General features: G+C 36.7%; 1 protein-coding gene across 1 annotated transcript in view; it reads left to right on the top strand.

Moving 5' to 3' along the window:
- LOC130179881 (brain-enriched guanylate kinase-associated protein) overlaps positions 1-16,491 on the top strand; it is a 54,626-nt gene that overhangs the window by 15,161 nt on the left and 22,974 nt on the right. The window contains exons 4-5 of the mRNA XM_056392998.1: positions 1,442-1,508; positions 12,866-12,973. Of these exons, the coding sequence (XP_056248973.1) occupies positions 1,442-1,508; positions 12,866-12,973 (175 nt within the window). The remainder of the gene's footprint in view (positions 1-1,441; positions 1,509-12,865; positions 12,974-16,491) is intronic.

Genomic DNA, 16,491 nt, shown 5'->3' with positions numbered 1-16,491 from the left:
AATCATGCCAGCAATGTATTCATTCATACTTTAAGGCAGTTCGCTTTTTAAATGAAAGTATTGTTTTGGCGCTATCTATGACAACTTTGGAACAAGTCTTCATTTATTATTCGAACAAGGAGAAGGAGCTGTAGCTTCGTAACAAATAGATGAGTGGCCCTCCAGCTATAAGTTTTAATTTAGCGTGATGATAACCTCAGAGCGAGGAGATTATCTACAAATATTGCAAACCTTCTGGTCAGACAGAAGAGAACGTTCTCTGTGGCCATGGTATAAATAAATGTGATAAATAAGCTGTTTAAATAGAATTGAAACTCTTCCTTGAAGCTCGTCTCTGGCCAGAAACTTGGAAACTTGGAAAGCAGACGGTATGGTCCACGTTTAAATCTGTGCAGGGGAGTCTGATCCTCTCAGGCTCTGCACAAATCCCATCTTTTTTTCTTTTTTTTTGTTATGATTGGCAGAGACCAGCCCCTGCCCTCTCCCTTATTTTAACCATCTGCAAGATTGGTAGAGCTTGTTGTTAGACAGGAAGTGCTGCCTGACAGACTCAGCTCAGCAAAGGAGCTCCTCTTAAATCAGTACCAGCACTCAGTGTTGCCTCTCATAATGTCCGGTTTTGCTCTCCACCAATCAGTGAACCACTCTCTCCCAATGATACGTCTTCATTTTCATTTACACTCTGTCTTTACCTTCTCAAATCTCTTTCAGCTCTTTGTTTCATGATTTGTCTTTGGGTTTTATCTCCATTACCCACAATCTCCATGTCAGTCTGAGTAATGGAGTCAAAAATGCTGCTTTATCAACACTCTCTTAGGCGCAAGAGCTAATGTGAAAATGTGACACCTAACAGAGATGTAGCATGATGAAATAACAGGAACAAGTTAACAAACAGACAGTTACTAATGCACTGGAAGTTTACCAAAGAGCAACAGAGGCGAGAGAAATAAAAGCAGAGAGGAAGTTATGAAGAATCACAAAAGCAAGAGGGAGAATTTAAAAAGAAAAAGACACAAAAAAGCTTAAAAAGCTGCCATGTCCGTGCTATGTGTCTGCTTCTGCATGTTTACTGATTTCTTTTCATAAAATATTTAAGGATTAAAAACTTTTTTTTATGATCACATAATATTTTTTCCTTACTGTCTCCTGCTGTGGCACTTAAACATATCATCAGCCCTTTTTTTTTACTGTGTTTTAGCTCAGCGGATTTTTATCCTGAGTGATCTTCAAATCTCAGTCACTACTTAAAATATCCTGCAAATCCCCTCCAAGATTCTCCGTCAGTGCCCTGATCTAGTAATTTATTTATTTCTCCGTCTGAGTTTATGCGGAGATTACTGGTGCTTATTCAGGCTTATGGCCAGTAAAACACTCTTTAGTCATCATATGTTGTGATTTGCATTTTTACAGGGCACAACTCTTTTCTCTTCTGTTCTTTCAGGATCCAGAGTAGCTATGCAGCTCTACAGCGGATCAACCAGGATTTGGAGGACAAGATGCACAGGACGGTAAGAGACTCCCGCTGAGGTGTTTGCAGTTTTGAATTTGCATTACTGGAACTAATATATCAAACACAAATGTCATCTGATATGATCAAAATCATATCTTATTCTGTAAAGAGATGGTGCAAGGAAACATCCATAACAACTCTGACTTTGTCCAGAGATGATTTTCTCTGGCAATACAAAGGAAGGAACGTTTTGACTGGAGATAAATAGCTATAGTTACTATATGTACTTTCCCAACAACATGTCTTACATTTGTGGATTTACACACTTTTATACACCAAAACTTCCATTACATTTTGCTGATAATACTCTACTTTTTTTTGGTTTTATTTTACTGTTCTTTTACTTCAGTACAACTTTAGATTTAGGGCATTCACTTGCAATGGAGGATTTTTCTGTTGTGGTGTTACTATTTTTACTGAAGCAAATGATGTGACTACTTCCTCCACCACATAGTAAGTGTTACAAATTTAAACGGCTATCCTTCGGGCTTCTCCAGCCTTCAGGCTTCATCACTGTGTGTCTGACCACATTTCAGCCTCTCTTTCTCTCTCTCTGAGCATTTTCTGACTGCTGTGGTTGTTGCTATTGATATTAACAAGAAGTGCAGAAGCCTAATGGTGTCTAAAGTACCAGGGAGCTCTCACTAAGACTCTTATAATAGATGTAAGGAGGTGTTGGGGATTTGTGAACTTATCCACATACTTGTACATGCTTGCACGCACACATACACTCACACACACACATACACACACACACACACACATACACACACACACACACACACACACCACACACACACACACACACACACACACACACACACATATAGAGCTCAACAGCTTGTGACCTAAAGCTTGACCTGGAATCATTTATTCAAGTCCTGTAGTTACTAGGAAACCATTACTTACAGTTTGCTTTTGTATGAAACTCTTCTTCTTTCCCTCTCAGGTTACACCAGTTGTTAAACAAGGACAGCCAAAAAAAAGTTGTTGCCTTGGCAGCAACTGTTTCCTGAGCACTTTGTTATGGTTTCAGTTAAATCCAAGAGGAAATACTATAAAACCAACAAGAAAAGACCAATACACCTAGAGTTAAAGTATTTTTTACCCATTGTAAATACCCTTTAAATTTTCTCTTCTAATTATATCCTCAGGAATTTCCTGGACAGTTTAATGATATAAGTTTATGTGATGTTAATCATTTTCAGTATTTCAACCTTTTTTCAGAGAAAGTCTGTGTTTGGTGGATGGTTCTAAACATTACAAACCCCAAGAGTCTCATTTGCTGTTTTAAGGAGAAGACGCCAGTCAGAAGTGTAAATTAGAGCTGTAGCAATTTTACAAAACTTTGCACTAGAGTTTCCGAAATCATCCAATTGACGCATAATTGAAAAATGAGCACATTTAAACTGATGATTGTGTTAACAGATTTCACCAAGGCGTAACCTGTGGCACCAGCTTGCCGTTAGCAGTAAACTAAACAAAATTTTAAGCCTGGTGATAGGGCATTGCTTACTAAATTATTCCAGGGATAATTTATAATTGTGGTGTCAGTTTAATATCAAATACAGCAACAGTGACTTGTAGCATGAGACATGTTTATCTTGCTGACATTTAGCAAAATCACGGTTTTGTTTCTAAAACCAAACCACACGCAGCACTAAAGGTGCAAACCCAGTCTCTGGTATAAACACAATTTCTAGGATACGGAGTTACATTTTCTAACGCAGTTACTCTTCACTTTTTGCTGATGATTAAACCAGGAGAGGAGACCAACTGCCAATCACAAACAATAGCACTGCATGTGCCCACTTTACATTGGCGATACTCACTGCAGATAGACAAAAGAATCTGCCAAATGAGTGTAGTGTAATGTGATCAGCGCCCACATATTGAAATATAATTTAATTACTGTATTGTATTGAGTATGAGGAACCATGCTGAGAGGTCTTGGCCTCTGTTGAAAGAGAAAATAACTGGAAAAGTGCCAGACTTTCGAGGTCGAGAGGCAGATAAAAATACAAAATATCAATAAAAACTCAAGCTTCAGATCCTCAGATACACTGATCATAATAACTGACATGATGATAAACTATGGTCTTGTTCATACCAGAAAGTTTAAGAGTGATAATGACATTCAATCTTTCTCTCTCCCTCTGTCTCTTTTCTAAGAAATGAGAACTCTGCTATAATCTCTTTTGAACACACCTGTTTAGTAGTATAACCACTCTTGTCTCTCTCAAAGCAATTACATGATCAAAGACAGGGAGTGCAATCAATGTCCAAAGTAATTGGTCTTTTCTGCGATGCAACCCTGTTAGAAAACGATTATAGCTAACTGGTGTTCTGGTCACCTCAGCAGCAGCTGTCCAATCACTTCAGGTTGAGAGGTTCCCAGAGAGTTTTCCCCCCTTGCCGCCTCAGCTTTAGGACTTATCAGCCAGAATCAGTGCAGAAGATGAGCCGGCTCCACAGCGAGGTCCATCCTTATGATTTACACTATCTTGATTAAAGTGGATCGTAATCTCATCAGAAGTTTGATCCACAGGGCTCGTCTGCCCAGCACACACACTGTGATGGAATTAGACTGTGTGAAGTTATTACAGAACCACCAGTCAGTTGGTAGAATATTGACCCATGGTGAGCTAAATAGTGAGGTAAAATGCATTTCTGTAGTTTGATGATTTTTCTATTTCATTATTCCTGACCATTTCTATTAAAAACTGCAAAAAAAAAAAGTTATAATATGTAAAATGTAGACCTATGTTATATATTTTGTTTTGTTGTGTACTTACATTATGCCAAATATTCCCAGTAATTTTCAAATCAAGCATTATCCAATGATTTTAATCAAGATAGTGGTCAGTTTCATTTGGTCACCTTTCAATGGTGTAATATCCCCTTTGCGCATGTGTCAGGGTTGTGGTTGCCCACCACAATCGAAATTGAGATTGAATTTTTTTATCCAGCTTTTAGCCACACTTTTATGATACATTTTTTAGATCTTGATCATTTTCAAATATGTATTTTGACCAGATGAAGGATTTTTATCATCGGAGGTCTGGATCTTAAGTTATATGAGAAACAAGCCAAGCAAACATCAGCAACAGCTCGGCTCACAGCCCCTCCAAGACGTGCTGTGTCTGCCAAACAGTGTTGGTGAAATACTTATTTTTAACATGAATCTGCTTTATTCAGTGTTTCTACCTGTTTTAATCCCCTGGTCCATCTGTTATGGAGAGGAGGACACCAAATTCGGCTGCCGGTTAAAACCTCCTGAAAGATTGACACTGTTGGAATCCTAACCTGGCAAGAAGCTGACCACAATGATGGCAATTGTGGTGAAGACAACAGTGGCGATTTTCTGGATGGATTTTTCTGTAAACTCCTGCATGCTGGTGGAGCAGTGAGGCATGAAAATTCTAATAAGTCAACCCTGACATGAAACACAGTACTGTACATTCAGACGACAGCCATTTACAACACCATCCGTCTTGCAGTATTTGCTGCCCATTATTTATTATGTTCCATTGTAAACCTTCTTGCTTTGCCGTACCATGAACAGACTGGAAGTTTACAATGTCTTCCCTCATACAGTAGACACACACATCAATGTATTTGAGTCATGTTATACTGTTGGCTTTTCAAAGGGATTGTCCATCTAGCAGAGAACCTTGGTGAAGCCAATCGGTCTTCATGGCTAGAGACAGTATGGAATCTTTTTTGCAGACAGGCCTCATTGGGATTGCCATTTCTTTTGATGCCATGTCATGCAATGGCATTTCAAGGGGGGAATATGTTCCTTTGTAGAAGACATCCCAGGCAGGCAAGCAGTGACAAAGGCAGCTCCAATCAAATCAGAGACCTAATTAAAAGTTCTGAGAGGCCTGAACTGGCAAGGTCAACTGAAAAAAGAGGCAAAGAATAAAACTATTTCATAAAGAGCAAAGCAAGAGATGAACGCCTGGAAGAACTGACAAGATGCACATTGTGATGACATTGGAGAAGCTGCAGTCAGTGTGGATCTGATCTATAGATAAACCATGCTGCAGAGGAAGCTGTTTGCATTGGCAGAATTATACATTATCTGTCTTTAAAAAAAAAAAAAAAAAGAATTCACCGTGCTGAAATATAGCTTTGGCAGTGCAGGTATTGGACTAGTTATAGATTGGTGTCTGTGAGACTTTTTAGTGAGAGTTCAAATTAATCATTGAGCCCTTTCTGAGACAGTGCTGATTCAAGCAGAAAGGACATACATATTTGCATACAATTGTTAGTCAGGTAGCCTTTTTTTCTGTGGTGCCCAAAATATACCATACAGACTGCATTAGAATATATGAAACCTGAAAGATTCAGACTGAACAGTCTGTAATAAATTGTAATTAACTACTAATAATGTAAGATACAAATTGTACTAATACCTATGATTGTGCAATAGGTTATTCATATAATATGGGTTATTTATGTATAGTATTTAATCTTATTTTAAACAAGATGCTGTGCTATAGTTCTTCATTTGTGAAGGAGCTGTCCATGGTGCTGAAAGCCATTGTTTCTCTAAATCCTCATGAGAGTGAGTATTTGGCAGGGTCAGCTAACTAACAGCCGCCCTGGAACTGCCAGGAAATCAAGGTCTTACTCAGTGACTGCCCTCCTAATAAGGACAATTTCCACTTCATCAGCAGCTGTTACCACTTAACACAGTCCTTATGTGAATTGCTTAAAATTTTTGTAATCTTCTATCACGTTCAATAAAAATCTGAGTGTAAGATCAAACTTTATAGAGGAAATGGTTTAATGGTTGGATGCTTAAGAAACGTGGTTTATAACTAATGAGACATAACAAGGTTTTAGCTGAGATAATGTTATAGCCTAAAGTAGGTGATGTTACACTGGTACTGGTATTGTCTGTCTCCCATTTGCCCTTCCATCATATGACTGAGGAGTTATCAGTGATGTTAAATCTAAAATCTGAGGTGTTAAGTGGAAAGCTGAAAATCTAACTGCTTCTTAGATACCCTTAATTTTAGTTTCATATGGTAATGTAAGTAACTTGTTTTTTTATGTTTTTTTCCATCCTTTATTTAATGTGGTAAATCCTATTCAAATCAAGTGATATCTGAGTACATAAACTATATATATATATATATATATATTATATATATATATATATATATATGTATATATACAGTGTATATATATATATATATACAATTTAAAAAAATATAACAAAAAAAACAAAAAAATATTGATGAAGACATAGTAGAACAGCTCAGCGAGATGTATAAAAACAAAACATACATCATACAAATAAAGAACAAAAGAATTATATATCTGTTAAAACAAGCATATTTGAAAGCATTAAGATTCAGTTTTTCCTGCAGTGCCTCAAGGGAAACATGCTGTGTATTTTTAAAGTTCAGAACTGACTATTGATCAGAATAAACAAGCTATTTTAAAACCTGTGATGGGCATTTGTCATTATTTTTCATAATTTATAGACTAAAATTATTTCTCAATTGAAAGTTTGATCAATAGGATAATCAATAATGAAATATGAGTGCTAGTTGCAGCCCTCCTCTTTGTTTCCCGCTGAGTGGCTGCTTGGTTTACCTTGGTTCATTTCTATTCAGATGCATTAATCTACCGCCTGTCATAATCAGTCTGAATTATTTATGTTTATTTATGAAACAGAGGCTCAATCTAATCTCTGGGGCTTCTGATCGGTTCTTTCTTGGCCAAGCCTCCATATAAAAGCATTAAGATAATCAATATTAATTGATCCAGGATCAATGCATTTTAGCTGCTCAGTTTATCATGCATTGGCCATATCAGACCAGTAATTGTTTGTGCAGCTGACATCTAAATCTAAAACAAGGGGTAGATGAAAGTAAGGAGTGTGTGGTTGGTGAACAGAGTAGTCATAGAAACCGGAGACAGAGAGGCATTTATTGTTGTTTTGAAGTCACTGATTCCCAAAAGAATAACCAAATAGCAAATAATGGCTTCTTCAGCTATGTTTACCAGTGTGAAAGATGTTGATGAATAACAGCCCTGGTGGTAAGTGAGAGACGTGTGTGAGGAAGCCCTTTGTGTCTTGTGTGTTAATGTGTTGCTCTATGTGAGTGTACCATTGTATATGTGTAGAGCAGCAACAAGGCCCGTCTGCAGTGCACTAATTAATGCCATTAACACTACAGTTGTTAATCATAACTTTTCAGTGAAAAGTGCAAATTACACACAGGAGAGCTGCAGCACAGTTAAACCAGACAGATAATTATTAACTCCTGATTCTATCTGGAGCAGAAAATCAGCCTGAATTGTAAAAAGAAATTTTAAACTCAGTGTCAAAGAATTTGGTGTTTTCTGCTCATACACAAATTCCTTAGCTTACTACACATTTATGATAAAAAAATGTTATTCTTATATTCCAGTCAGCCACTGGTTTCCATTTCAGTACATGATCTACAATGTAGATATATGAAATTAGTTTTGAGATATCTATAGGGAGGCCAACTTTCTAACTTTTCACTCATTCTTGGTCAGTTCTTTTGATTCAAAAAATGTATTGATTAAAAGATAATTTTGGTGATATTCTGCATTTTTATTATTGTCAACAAACCTATGGCAAGATAAAAAAAAACAACAATGAACTGCTAATGTATTGTTTGTATAGCCAATTCCCAATATAGCTTATTCTTCTGTGCCATAAAGCTCCATTGTTGTCCAAAAACTATTATAGACACATTAATGAGCCATGCTGTTGTACTGGGTGGAATGATAATGAATATGGACATTGTAGTTTATTTTGAGTCAATCCCATACTCAATAGAGCACCAACTGTGTAATAATCCGCAGTCAAAAATAGTCCCAAACAAACTGATGTATTTACTCCTCTTTTAGTAACATTTGCTAAATACTACAAGGCCCTGCTGTTTTAGGAAGCCATTTGTAAAAATGGATATATGTATTTATGATATTTTTAAACATTCACATCTGCAGTAGGGCCCAGTAGACACTGGACTAAGGAACAGGGAATTCAGACAGTATTTCAAGATAGAATAGCACTTTAATAACATATGGGTTTTGGTGTTTTCATTGTATTTGGTGACAATAAGAAAAAAATATAGAAAAACAACAACAATGTCTTTTACGAGTTGGTAGGAAACAGAAACTATTTTAAATCCATGTTAGCTTTTTTTTGCCGTCAAGGTTTGATTTCCCAACAAAGCAGCTCATTAATGCAACGCTTCTTGTCATCTGCAAAGCAATATCAAATCATCAAGGAAGAGTATCCAACCAGTTAGTGCTCCCACCTGCATTTTGTGCATTGATCAACTTGCTTGGGCTCTCCTCGACTCTGAAAACTGTTGTACAGCTTTAGAATCAGCTTTCTTCAAGGGGGTTGTTATCTCTGGTGTCTTGATTTGAAAATCCTCTTTAATGAGGTTAGAAAATCTAATTTGTTTCTTTTCTTGTTTTTTTCCAGCCCCAAAATAAAACCGTGTTTTAAAAGGAGTGGAGTTTTCTGCTCTCCTCCGTGAACCAAGTTTTCAGTAATTGCACCTCATGGGATTTAGCCTTCATTTATTGTCCAGTGTAGAGGCAAAATCTCCAGCAAAATAAAACAAAATGAGGGTGTCTAAGAAAAACTGACATATTTTTCACTTTTTATACACTGTGCACTCAATTCAACAAATCCTCCTGATCAATAATTGAAACAAGCTCTACAAGCTTAGTTTTTTTTGTTGTTGTTATTGTTTTATTACATTAAATACTTGCATTATATGGGAGTTAATTGACCATTTGTTAGCTGAGACAGGATTTAAATGTGTGTTAACTGGTCATTTTTACCTTTTTACTCAGTTAAAAGATACTTCCACACATACAAGGTCAAAAGACAAAAAGAGGCAGCACTAAGTCCCTGAATTGCCATGAGGTGAGAAACAATATCCCTCCTCTTCCTCCTGTACTGGGTCAATCTCCTTAAGATATGATAGTAAGAATTTGCATATTAATTTTCCTTGATGCTGCTCTCTTATATGTGTGGCACCAACTGATAAGAACGTCTTGGTGACAGCCTGTGTATCCAACACAGTGTGACGGGAGGAGATAGCAAAAATCAGTGTGCCCAGCTGTAATTCCTCCGCTGGATCATAATGCTGTAATTGAAATTACACTTCCTCTCGTTCTCCAAAATATACCACAAGATCATGTTCATCATTATGAGCCTATTATGAAGATTTCCCCCTTTTAATTTTTAATTTATAGGTAGAAAGTTTTGCCTCTAATCATGCACAAAAGCAGCATCAATATGTTACAAGATCCAAGCAATCACTGTATATATGAACGTTATCAAAGCTGACAGCTGGCACTACCCCACACATCACTCCAAGTCTGAAATACATGTATCACAACAGATATCGCACACATATTTTTGACATTAGAAGAATCAGAAATTAAACTTTAATGTTCCTTGTGGATTCTTTGGGAAATAGACACTGTTGTGCTTGTTACTAGTATTAAAGCTGCTCTTATTAATGTTTTTACATGATATGAACACTTTGTTACTTTTACGATAACTTAAGGTTTATTTCTGTAGTCAATTTCTGAAGTTGATCGCTGAAACAAAGACCAAAAGAGCAAAAAACTCCAGCATTTAGTGAAACAGGTTTTAAAGCTGCACTAGTCAATATTTTTATATTAACACTGGACGAAATGGCAATATGTAATGTGAAGGGGCTTGCAGTTTCACTGTTTTGATTCACTCTCACCACCTCTCAACAGCTGTTTTTCTTTAAAACTCACTGTTCGCGACCTGCCCAACCCCAAACAACACATAGACAAAGTTAGCAACTAGCTGGCAAGCATAGAGGCGCGTTTAGCAGCTAAAGAGTCAGATCTGCAGGATGTGAATAGGAATTTGTTAGCTTACGCAGTCACCAAACAACTTTATACGGTGATAATCTGTCAATGTTGTGTTTACAGCTTGTTAAACTGCCCCCAAGTCGCATCACTTTTACTTGTATTTGAGTATCTTTACTGTATATCTTTACGCGACCTATTTACACAAGATCAACACCAAAGATAGTGTCCATGCAATTTTGATTAAAACTGATCAACTCATCTTCTGTAGGTTTCTGTCAATTGTCTTTGTAACATTCATGTCCAAAGCTGCCTTTATGACATATGATACCTTAATGAGTAGTTTTCCTCTCCTTTCATCACCTGTATCTGAGCTGTAGAGGGTCAGACGACACAAGTAGTATTTTTTTTGATGGATTTATGTTACTCTTGTATTTAGAAGGCAAGAGACCAAAAGCAACAAAGCATTAAACTACAACACTTTTATGCATGTTAACATCTGAGTGAGATATTGTCTTTGATGTGGTAAAACATCATGTTAACAAAGACAAAACAGGGAGCGATTACATATTTGAGCTTTAAAATGGCTTGATGTGGTCATCCGCAGAGTCAGCACTGGAAAAATGTGAATAGAAACTCAGAGTAATGAGCTGGAGTGCCAGAGAGCCGCATGTCTCGACAGTTGATTAATGAAACCCTACCAGAATTGGATTTGAATATCAATGCTGGCCTATTGCTTAAACTGACATTAATTGCCACCTATTAGATTGGCTCTGTACCCCTGTATTTCAAAACAATCACCGCCATTGAGAGATTAGAAGAGAGAAGGGTGGGAGGCCAAGCGAGTGCTCAGAGCTGTATCATTTGTCAGCTTCTGCTGTGTGGTAGGTTTTACAATTACTACTGTTTGCGTGCGTGCGTGCGTGCGTACGTGCATGTGAGTGAGTGAGTGATGGAGAGAGAAAGAGAGAAAGAGAAAAAGAGAGAGACACTGACAAAAAGAAAAGAAAATTTCTCAGACTACTAGCCCCTTGAGGCTGCATTTTTTACTGTAGCTCACAATATAAAAAATGTTGGACAGAATTAACAAACTAATGATTTAAATAATCTCAAATCAAGGTTTGATTTAATCACTTGTTCTGGGGCATTCATCAGCACATGGAGTTTGCTGCTCAGTTAATATCAATTGAAAATGAAGTTTACAATCTCTGGCTATTATCAGTCTGTTTATCATGACAAAACTGTCATGTCAATACACTTTAATTCTCATGTCTAAAGAATAGGTTAATCTTTAAGAAAATCTCTCCCAGCATAACATATTTGAGAATTTGAATATAATTTGAAAATTAAAGGATTTGTTCTAGTAGTATGCAAAAACATCATTTGATTTAAAGGGAAGGACACAAGTTTAACTGTTTTACCATGTTATTTGGAATGCATACTTAATGTCTGTACTTAACTCATAAATACAGTATCATTTTATGTCAAATCACCCAGACCCAGCTAGCCAACCGTATCGCCACTATCAATAAACAATAATAACTATATCAATATTTGGTTATTCTCAGCAACAATCATTATTGGTGATAGATAGATTCAGAGTCGAATGCCAATGTTTTTAAAAATCTGACATTAGTTACTTTCACTTACAGTATGGTTGAGTTAAGGTAGACCGTGGTTAGGCTAGTGCTAGTCCATGGTGTCATTAAAATCAAAAGAGTTAATCCCATCGGGAGCATTTATGTGGCCAGCTTATTATTATCCATGAAAAAATCTGTTTATTAGGTTAAGATATGTTGCAGTCTGAATCATTAGTTTCATCTGTACAAGTAGAAATTTTCTGCTGATGATGAATCACGAATGGATGAAAGATCAGGGCCATCATTACAAACGATCCACAGGGCACCATGAAATGCAGGACAGTCTGGTCAACAGTTGTTGAGATAAATGTGGGCAGAAAGAAGGACAGACCAGGCAGCCAGCAGACATCAGCATCATTAGGCTCAGCTGTTAGTGGGTCTAAAATGTCACTCCAGCAAAGTCATTTTGCATTGCTTTGACAGTAATCACTGAAAATGGAACAAGTGTTTCATTTGTCTTTCTCCCCATCTCGCTCTTCTTTATTTGTCTCTCTCCCCCTCTATTTCTCCTCTTTCTCTTACTCCCAGAGTAATTGATATGATATGAACTCTGGCAAGTGTAATCTTCTTTTAATTAAGACCTGCTGCTGGCACTGGCTTCAGACTGATAGTAACTTACGGCTCTTTTCCTCTCATTTTTCTTCCCCTCTTCTATCATCTTATTTTTCCTCTATTGCTCCTCCAACTCTGGCTCCCTCATCTTTCTCTTGTTATCTCAACACTCAACTCTTTCCTCTAACCCTGTACCCCTCTTCTTATCATCTACACGGTCTACCACTGTCATCCTTTGTTTTCTTTTTTTCTATCCAATTTCTCTTCTCCCTTGTCGATTCTCCCTCTTTTACTGCAGTCCCAGCACCATGAAGAGGAAAAGAGAGCCCTCAGTCGGGAGATCATCGTCCTGAACAACCACCTCATGGAGGCGAAGATTACCATTAATAAACTCAGAGAGGACAATGTGAGTATTCAGGGCTGCATCATGTATTATGGGCTCACACTGACATCCCTGTCAGCACTGTGCAATAACCAAAAGTAAGGTTATTGTAACTCATTTGTACAGTATCTGAACTTTTTTGTGTGATAAGACTATGGCCAAATTATATTAACCTGCAGGCTCACAAATTAAGTAGTAGCCTGTGGCATTCAGGGCCACAGAGATGTGGGGCCCTGGGGCAGTTGCTTTCCTTGCTTTCCTTGCTTGGTCAGTAAACCAGCCCTGTTAGCACCTACAAACAAGAGTTGTCTTGCAAGAATGAAATAACAACTTGTCAAAAATCTGTTTGTCGTGATGGAAACACCTTCTCCTTGCAAACTGGCACCAGTCTCTGTGAACCCTTTCTTGTTCATATCCACTGTATTTCAGCAACATCCTGGATATTTGTGCTTCAAGGAGCCACAGCAGATAGAGGAATTAACTCTAAACCGCTGGGTGTTTTATAGTGATTATCGTGAAATCAATGGACATCCTCAGGGCTGCCAGAAGTTGGTGCCGGGGCCATGTGGATCTGAGCTCAGGGGCATGTGGCAATGTGGTGCCTCAATTTCTTTGATGTGATTTTACTGTTATTTCTACTGGGGGCTCCAGGTTAGGTTAAATTTTCTCTCCTTGGTCCATGGCAGTTTTTAGCACTTCTGAGCTATAGAGCATTTTGACAATCCCTCCAGATCTATTCAGGCTGATTGGGTCAGGGATCATTTTAAATGGGTGGAGAATTTGTCCAACCAGAGCCAGCAGTGAGGCAGGCATTTTCTCCAGCGAGCAAGCTCTGAATTTATTGTTTTGTAATATGGAGAATGCAAGTCACGTTTCACATGTGTCATACCGAGTCCTGACGGGAAAAGCAAATATGTCACATTAAATGAAATGTAAGACATTTTATTTCTCTTATGTGATAAATCCATTTAATCTACAATAGGTTGTTGTGATGGATGGATTACTGAACAGGCCTAAAAGGCACAGACCAAGGGTCCAAAGGAGTCAGGGGGCCATGGGGTCAGAGCTTATGTTTGAATTGAGCAATATGAGCACAGAGACACAAAAAAAGACTGTAAACAGATGCAAAATAACCAAAAAGAAATGCTAAATGACAGCAAAGAGGCGTAAAGCAGCCACAAAGAGACTCAAAATAACTAATAAAAGCACAAAAGGACCACATGAAAAAACAAAACAACATAAAGGACACAAAATCGAAAAGCCTTGTCATTTCTTGTCATTTTGTCTATTTCACTTTGAATCATGCTCCTATGTAGGAGGAGTGGGAGGCCCTCTACATGTCTGTACCCAGGGGCCCATTGTCTCATTATCCGTCCATGCATGTTACTAGTTAATTGACTGCAAGAATACCAGGTTTATATAAAGCCACAAGAAACTGTCATTACTGCATTTTAAATACATACAGTACATTAAGACCTCATCTTCAGACCTTAAAAAAACTGGCTCGAAGCTGTGGTTGTCTTTCCCAGGAGAAACACACCACACCACTCATGTTAACTAAGATATCACTGAGGTCTCACAGGTCTATTTGAACCAAAGGCATAGGTTTGTATATATATGGACGTTAGGGACATGTCCCTACCAATATTTTGGGAGAACAGAATTCTCCCTAACAATATTTGAGTGAACTCATTTGTACTATGTTTGGATTGAGGTCATATTAGAACATTTCAATTTTTATGTCTTGCTATAATATGACGTTTTTATGCCGTTTTATGCCTTACTATACTATGATCTTTTTATGGCTTTTATGCCTTACTATATTATGATTTTTTATGACTTTTTGTGTCTTACTATACTATGACATTTTTATGACTTTTTATGCCTTGACAGACTATGTCGTTTTTATGACTATTTATTCCTTACTATGCTATGACATATTTATGCCGTACTATACAATGGCGTATATATGGCTTTTTATGCCTTACTATACTATGACGTTTTTAAGACTTTTTATTCCTTACTATACTATGACTTTTTGTGCTTTACTATACTATGAAGTTTTGAGGACCTTTTTAGTCCTTACTATACTATGACGTTTGTATGAATTTTCAAGCTTTAATATGATATGACTTTGTTATGACTTTTTACGCTTTAGTATTCTGTGATGTTCTTTTGACTTATTATGCTATATTATACTATGACATTTTTATGCCTTTTTATGTCTTACTATACTATTACTTTTTATGACATTTTTATGTCTTATCATATTATGAGGATTTTGAGACTTTTTATGCCTTGCTGCACTATGACTTTGTTATGCATTTTTGTGCCTTACTAGAATATGTTGTTATTATGACTTTTTATTGCTTACAATACTATGACTTTTTATGACTTTTTATGTCTTGCTATATTATGACATTTTTATGCCTTACTAGACTATGACGTTTTTGACTTTTTATGCCCTACGATACAATGACGTTATTATGAATTTTCATGCTTTAATATACTATGATGTTTTTATGACATTTCATGCTTTAGTATCCTATCATGTTCTTTTAACTTTTTGTGCCTTACTATACTATGACGTTTTTATGACTTTTTATCCCTTATTAGATTGTTTCATATTTATTACTTTTTATGCCTTACTATACTATGAGTTTTTTTATAACTTTTTATGCTTCATTGAAATGATGATTTCTCATGACAGAAAGATGAAAAAGAATACAATCAGACTGACAATTCAACACTTTAATATGGCATGTTTTATTTGTGCATGAAGGACAGATCTGGTACAAAGGACACCAAGGTCTCTCTTTGAGGAACAAAACTTTGTCTGCTTGTTTGGTCTTTTACTCTCTGATGTGCGTGACAAGCTGATGTTCATCTGGAGATCTTCATGTCCGTGGGGCCTCTTAGCTGTTACTCATCCTTGTTCGGAGCACCTGACATCATTCTCCATCCGTAGGGATCTAACAATTAAAGCAAACACAAACATTCTTGGATCCAACCAGGACCTCCAGATGTTTCCTAAATAACTCCATGTCCTACACATATATACAGTTAAACATCATTCATATTCTAGAGTCAAACTTATATGCATGTAAAACAATTAATATCTTACACTATTCTATGTCTTACTATGGTTTGAAGTTTTTATGCATTTTCATGCCTTACTATACTATGATTGTTTTTACCTTACTATACTATAATGTTTTTTTGACTTTTTCTGACTTACTATACTATGATGGTTTTATTCCTTTTTATGCCTTACTATACTGTGTCATTTTAATGACGTTTTATGTCTTACTATACTATGACGATTTTATGACTTTTCATGCCTTAAAATACTATGATATTTTTATAACTTTTTATACCTTACTATACTATATCGTTTTAATGACTTTTTATGCCTTATTATACTATGTCGTTTTAATGACTTTTTATGCCTTACTATACTATATCGTTTTTTTGACTTTTGTGCCTTACTATACCATGTCGTTTTTTGACTTTTTATACCTTACTATACTATGTCTGTTTAT

Source organism: Seriola aureovittata, chromosome 13 (genome assembly GCF_021018895.1).
Source record: "Seriola aureovittata isolate HTS-2021-v1 ecotype China chromosome 13, ASM2101889v1, whole genome shotgun sequence".
NCBI lineage: Eukaryota > Metazoa > Chordata > Actinopteri > Carangiformes > Carangidae > Seriola > Seriola aureovittata.
This window is presented reverse-complemented; position numbering and strand designations above follow the sequence as displayed.